The 7,079-nt window shown below is 46.6% G+C and overlaps 1 protein-coding gene across 1 annotated transcript in view; it reads left to right on the forward strand.

Annotated features, from left to right (window-relative positions):
* Window positions 1-2,565: 2,565 nt before the first annotated feature.
* The window catches only part of FAM20A (FAM20A, golgi associated secretory pathway pseudokinase), a 38,544-nt gene continuing 34,030 nt past the window's right edge, over window positions 2,566-7,079 (forward strand). The window contains exon 1 of the mRNA XM_006017387.2: window positions 2,566-2,667. Coding sequence (XP_006017449.1) covers window positions 2,566-2,667 — 102 coding nt within the window. The remainder of the gene's footprint in view (window positions 2,668-7,079) is intronic.

Consider the following 7,079-nt stretch of genomic DNA (forward strand, 5'->3'; position numbering starts at 1 on the left):
TGACCATTGACCAAAGCGTTAAAAAAGGAGCGGCAGACACATCTGTGCTAAATCTGGTTTTCCCCCACTTGCCAAATACCTTGGTTGGATGCAATTGTGCAGGATCTAACGTCACATGTGGAAACGGAGCCAGCAGCTTTATTTCCTGAACTCCAGTTACAGTCTGAAAGGTCACAGATGGCAGAGTCGTCCCACCCAGCACAGGAGGCAGCTATTCGGGGTCCCCCGACCCCGAGCTAAGACCCAGTCGACTGTGCTCGGCTAGGACGCTCCGGGGACCCGCACCCTTCCTTCTGTCGGCTCCATGAAGCCATGTCAGCAATATGAGGGGAGGGGCAGGAAGGCTTTTGACAGCACATTAAACCTTGGCTGCAGACTCCTGCGAATGAGAAAAGCCAGAAGAGCAGCCAAAGAAATTGTCGTCATCGCTTCGGAGAGAGTGAATAATTGGAAACGTCACCACGTTGCATCCCAGGAATGTCGAAGGACAAGCTGCTCTTTCCCAGCTGGGTTTGAAACTGCTGCTTTCACCTCTATTGCACGGTCCTTGCAGCTTTCTCCTGCTGTATCGAGGGTGGGAGACTCATACTTTTCTGTGAAAACAGCAGGATACCTTGTCAGCAGGCCTATTGCTTACTCTCTGCCAGTGGCTTTCTGCAGAACTCAAGTGCTCCTGCCTCCCTGAGATGCGAGGCGTAATAGGCCTGAATCTGATCCCAGGAAAATCAGCCTAAAACTCTCATTGACATCAATGGAGACAGGATGGGACTTGGTGCTTTAAAGCTGGAAGGCTCCGTGGAAACACTAAGCATCGTTCTTAGGATCTGCTGACTCTTTCCTTTACCTGAGCAGGCCCCCGGGGTTTCATCAGCATCTCACTTTGTCTGCATGCACCACTGCACTGGGAGGTGTTGCTAACATGCTTGGAAAGCAAAGGGAGCACAAGGGGCAAGGGGGTCCCGGCAGTGTAAGTGCAGCTTATGCAAAAGGGGAGCGCAGGGAGGATGCTGATGTTACTCATTCACTTTATAGTCTCAGATTTAGGAGCCTCGGGCTTTGTCCATCTCCAGATTAGCACTCAAGCGTGCTAAAGAAGCGCAGACAGGGTTCCTTGGGTGAATTTGATATCTTTTATTAGACCAACCCAAATAGTTGGAGAATAGTTATTAAGCAAGCTTTCGAGTTCAAAAACACGGCTACAACCTACACCCCTGCAACTAAAGAAGTGCCGCACTTGTGTCCAGTAAACAGTTTAGCCCACGAGGAAGGAGTTAAGTGATGAATGGCTTTGTCTCCTCCATTTAGCGCTCGCTCCGATCTGCAATAAGAACTTTTTTGCACGCTAGCACATCCCCCAGGCATATTTGGAGTCAAGTTTATCACTGAAGTGAAGGGCAGATGCTCCAAGCTCTCCAAGCTTAAAATGATCCCTCCCCACCCCCATCTGTGGGGCAGTGAAGTCAAAGCCATCCCAAAGAGGTGAGGTTTTGTGCAGGAAAATGATCCAGGGGCTGGTTGTGCAGCATCTACCCCCTCAGACCGGAGACTGGATACCAAGCATGAGCCCCGATCAGGATATTTGTGCCGTGTATGCTCATTGGTCACGGAGGTGTGCACTGCTCAGATAGATTACGATCGTGAAATGGCAAACGCAGAACTTTACTCCTCAATTTCACACATGTATTTTCATTGTAAAGCTGATGTGCCCACCTTGGAATTTAATCCCAGTTATTAATGATGCGGGCAGATAGGAGAGGCATAGTTATGTTCTCTCTCTCCTTTCTACAAACACAACAATCTACCGATCAGACTGTAATTTTTGTACCATTTAAAAGAAGAATAGAAGGAAAATGAATGGTGTATTCGGTGAATGTATTCCAGAAGCGTTTGCATTTTTGGCAGATATGAGCTATCTCTAAGGAAGATGATTTTTAAACCAATAGTGCATAAAAGAATAAAAATTACATATTTATATCTCCCACATATTTTGTCACATATCCGTGAAAACAAAAGGAACATTTTTTTTTTTCTTTTTTACTAACAGGATGTTACAAATGACTCACTGTTTGCTAGAATACCAAGCAAGGCCTTCTCCATTCAAGATGTTCTTTATAATGTATTTAAAGGGGTTAAAGCTGTTTAATGATATGCTTAGAAAATCATCCAGACCTGGATGTTTCCCCACTTCAATTCTTTGGAGCAGGGCAGCCCTACTCACTCCAGAAATGATGAAAAAGGCCAATTCATTTGCGGTGTTTCCAAACGATGATCTGAATTAAAATAAATTGATCGGTTCCCCCTTTTGGAAGGCATCCAGCTATTCTGGCCTGCCAATATGAGCACCTTTAACTAGCAGGAGGGAAGATCAAATTTAGCTTGGATTTAAGAGGACCTAAGAACATGGGTAAAGTTAAGCGTATGCTTAAGCACTTCCATAAACGTATGCTTTCCTGTCTCGGGGCCTCGCTGCAAAAACATGCCATGCTGGGAGCTCTGCTTTGCAAGCATTCGAATGACTTAAGCCAATCCCCTGTTGTTTTTAGATCATTTTGACTCTAGCGTGTAATGCCGACTGTGGAGATAGACAAGTTACGGGAAGGGGCGGATTCTACTTCCATGAAAACCAGTGACAAAATTACCTCTGACTTTAACGGGAGGGGGACCGAAGTGAAGTCAGATGGAGTTTTGCCTATGTGTATTCTGTGGGATGTGGCCCCGGCTGTTGGATATAAGTCTGGGGAAATGTTTATAGTAAAACGTGAACACAATGTTACCGTCATAAATACACTCTCCTGTAAATATTTGGGCATATGTAGGTAACTTTAAGTGCATAAATGGTTTCCAGTGAAGTGAAAGGGAATATACATATGCCTAAGAGTTTGAGGATAGGAGTTAACGGATCAGGATGGGTACAGCGCCAACGACAAACTTGGGGAAAATGAGCTGGAAAGGCACCCACGGTTGTGTGTTGCACCGCAGAAGCAACATCTCAATAGAGCCCAGGTACCTGGGGAAAGAGCACCGGGCTCCAGGAAATTCACTTGGGACTTTGCTTCCCCCTGAACTGTGAGCTGCTGAGACACTCTGGTGATGGGGGCACCAAAAAGCTAGATAAAGTCTGTTGTCATTATTTCCCGTTCATCAGCTAAAAAAATGCATACGCAGGTAGATGCTAAAAGAATTGGACTTTGTCATACCAGGAAAATAATGCTGAACGAAAGGATTTGGTTGCAAATTCAAGGGAAAGCTGGTATTCCGGGTGCGTTGTAGAAATGTTCTGAACAATCGCATGAATTAGTCGTTTTGCACGCCGGTGCAATATCTATGTGGCAGAGGAGGCTTTGAGAAAGACAGCACTGTGCCGGTTGGCTCCAGATTAATAGGGACTGAGGGAGACTTTTAATTCATTTTTAATTGGTCTAATTAAAAAATATGATTTTCCAACACTCGGGATAAAAAAGGTGCAGCCCCAGATAATGCTCTTCTGATGCAATTGTTTAGAATTAGTGTTGCGAAAGAAGAAAGGTTTATAACAGCCCCACAGAGAGATTAGCAATGCCGCAACAGCTCTGACTGCATTAAAAGCAATAACTCCAGTATTGGAGGGAGGGTTTGTAAAAAAGTTACTTTTTAGCTTAAAATGAGTCAATGAGTGCCTTTGAGATGCCCTAAATCCCTGGGCCACAGCTGGCTGCTAGCAATGCATTTGGGTTTGCTGGATTCCAGATTATATTAGACTCAGTTGGTTAATCCCTGCTTTCAAGACACCACATTGCTAGTCACAGATGATTACAATGGGTTTACTGGGAAATCAGGCTGGGGTAATAAGGAACTGGCAGCGGTCTGGGCTGGAGGGTGCTAAACATCTCTAACTCCTCTTGAAGCTGGCAGGTCATCGTGTCCAGAGTAAACTCATTAGCCAGTGATGCTCAGACAGCTTTGTATACAACAAAGTGCACGTATGAACCTTTTAAGCTACTGTTTGCTGTCACGGTAACGCTCTTCTAAGCATTTTCTTGCTCCCTGGGGAGCTGGAGAAGGCTCTGCAATTTACCCCGTCACCATCGACTGCCCTCATGCTTGGCATGGATGGACGAGCGGTCCCTCCGGCCCCTCTTTACTCTTGCCAGATTTCCTCCTGGTTGATATAGCGAGGACCTGCTCCAAAGCTCACTGAAGTCCATGGGCATCTGTCAGCTTTGTTGCAGACTCTGCATCATCAACTCTGAAAGCAGATCCCTGTCAATCAGTCTCTGCGGATAGCAGCCTGGCAAGGAACACGTGGCCTAGGCAGCATCGGGAGATGACTTTATTTACAAAGTAGATAAAAAGCCTACAATTCTGGCTCTATGTACCCAAGGTCAGATGCGATTCAGATTATAAATATGACCAATTTTAATTATTATAGTCCCAAGAGGGCACAAAACTGTTGCAGAGCCAAGCACAGCTGTTAACCTCTGAGTAAGAGCCAGGACCCTAGCAGATCACACCCAGGTTGCTTTAACATGGCCCTTAGTAGTGGGTCCTGCTTTGGTTCTCTCTCATTAGCACAGACAATCCTTTTGCCTTTATAGTCAGCCATACTGGGTGCCCCTGATTTTCAATATTGTTCAAAAAGTGTGCAGAGTTCCCTAAAGAAAACTCGATTTTAGTGGGGAAAGGAGGAGGCCTGATGAGAAGACACTTAAAAACAAATTCTCCTCAACTCTTTAGGTCGTGAATGGAAATGGAGCAGAGACAAATGATCTGAAAAGAGCAAGGGAGAAGAAATGGAAGGGTGTTGTGTGGAGTCGACATGTCACTTGTGCCGGCTTCGTGAAGAAAGACCTCTGTGCCCCGCCGAAGACCGAGGGTTGTGCCCCGGCCACAGATGAAAGACAGATGTGCCTAGTGAGTGTATGAATGGTTTTCCTCTGATGGATTAGTTAGAAAGATAGTGTCAGAATAAATCGAGGCATACGCCTTTAGTGCAAAACCTTTCCAGGTTAGGAAGGAAAACATTGAACCGAATTCCTCCACGACCTGCCCGTGCAGCTCAGATGGAGGTATATTTTCATTGCATCCTCGGTAGGTGGGGTGGACTCAGATCATTCTTACAGTGATGTAAACCCAAAGTAAATGCTAAAAGCAGTGGCATTACACCAGCACCAGAGACATCAGCATTTGCCCGTTGCTCTGCTGAGTGCTTCTCGACACACCCCGGAGTGGGATTGTTCACCATCCCCCTGCGCGGGGACCCGCTTCCCATCCTCCCGCAAAGGGCTGCACCCCCTCTGCCAGGCCAGGGCTGTGCGCATGTGGAGGGCAGTCTAAATCCAACCGATTGCAAAGCCTGGATTCAGAGCTGTGGTAAAATCCTTTCAAACAGTCCCACCTCTGTCTTGGGAACTGCAATGGCCGGTCAGCCGTCACCATCCTCCTACCACGCTCTAGCACAGGGCTTCTTACACGGGGGCCCCTGCTGCATAGTACATATATGACACAATCATGCAATAAATGTAGGCTGGGCACTTATGCAAAGTCAAGCTTGCCCATTAACGGGTGAATCGCGCAATAAATGTAGATGGCCACACACACAAAATCAGGCTTGCCCATTCAGCGGTGAGTTGCATAATAAATGTAGGTGGTCACATGCGCAAAATCAGACTTGCCCATTAAGTGGCGAATTGTGTAATAAATGTAGACTGAACGCACATGCAAAGTCCATTTTGCCCATTAACTGGAGAACCGCAGGATAAGTGCAGGTGGCCCCCTGTGCAAAAAGTAAAAGTGACTCCCCGGCAATTAGAGCCGCGGAGCTACGAAGTTAGCGCTGGGAAATGCACCACAACTTTATCACTGGTTTCTCCACTCCAGCTTTTATTTGAAGGTAGAGCAGGGCCCCGAGTGCCCCCAGCTCCTTGCAAGATGGGAAGGGGACACAAACACACACATTATATGGCGCAACACACATGTTATATTTATACACACATGGTGCAAAACATGTTACATTTATACACAGTGTGCACATTACATGTATGGTGCAACACATGCACACACTTGTTACATTCATACACATGAGCATGCATGTTGCATGTGTGGTGCAAAACACGCCACATTACATGTATGGCACAAAATACACGCTTTCCATTTATCCACACGTCTACACACATTACATGTATGGTGCAAACCACACATTGCATGTATGGTGCAAACCACACATGCCTTACCTTTATACACACACATGCATGCACGTTACATGTATAGTGAAGCACACACACGTACACATGTTACATGTATGGTGCAAAACACATGCCACACATTACATTGACACGTTACATATGTAGAGCAAAATACACACGTTACATTTATACACACACGCACACACAAGTTACAGAGTGCAAAGCATACACGTTACATGTATGGCACAACAGACATGCACACCCATTACACATATAGCGCTAAACACACACGCCTTACCTTTATACACACATGCGTGCACACATTACATATATGGTGCAACACACACACACACATTACAGGTATGACACAAACCACATACGCCTTACCTTTATATACACATGTGCATGCACACATTACATGTATAGTGCAACACACACATACACACATTACATGTATGGCACCAAACACATGCCACACACACTACATCGACACACACGTTCCATATGTAGAGCAAAATACACACGTTACATTGATACACACAAGTTACATAGTGCCAAACATACACGTTACATGTATGGCACAATACACCCCCCCCTTACCTTGATACACACATGCGCACGCACACATTGCATGTATGGCACAACACCCCCCCCCCCATACCTTGATACACACATGCACACGCACACATTGCATGTATGGCACAACACACACGCACATGCACGTTACATTTATACACACACACGTTACCTATACAGCGCGCGCACCCTTTCCCTTAAGCCCCACGCGCGTTGCATTCCCGCCCCGCTGCGTGTGTAGCGCACCTCGACTGGCGGCGGGTGGAGGCGCGTTACACTTATGGCGCGGCCGGGAGGCGAGGGCGGGGCGGGGCGGGGCGGCCGGTCCCGGTCCCGGTCCCG

Source organism: Alligator sinensis, unplaced genomic scaffold (assembly GCF_000455745.1).
Source record: "Alligator sinensis unplaced genomic scaffold, ASM45574v1 scaffold282_2, whole genome shotgun sequence".
Taxonomy (NCBI): Eukaryota; Metazoa; Chordata; order Crocodylia; family Alligatoridae; genus Alligator; species Alligator sinensis.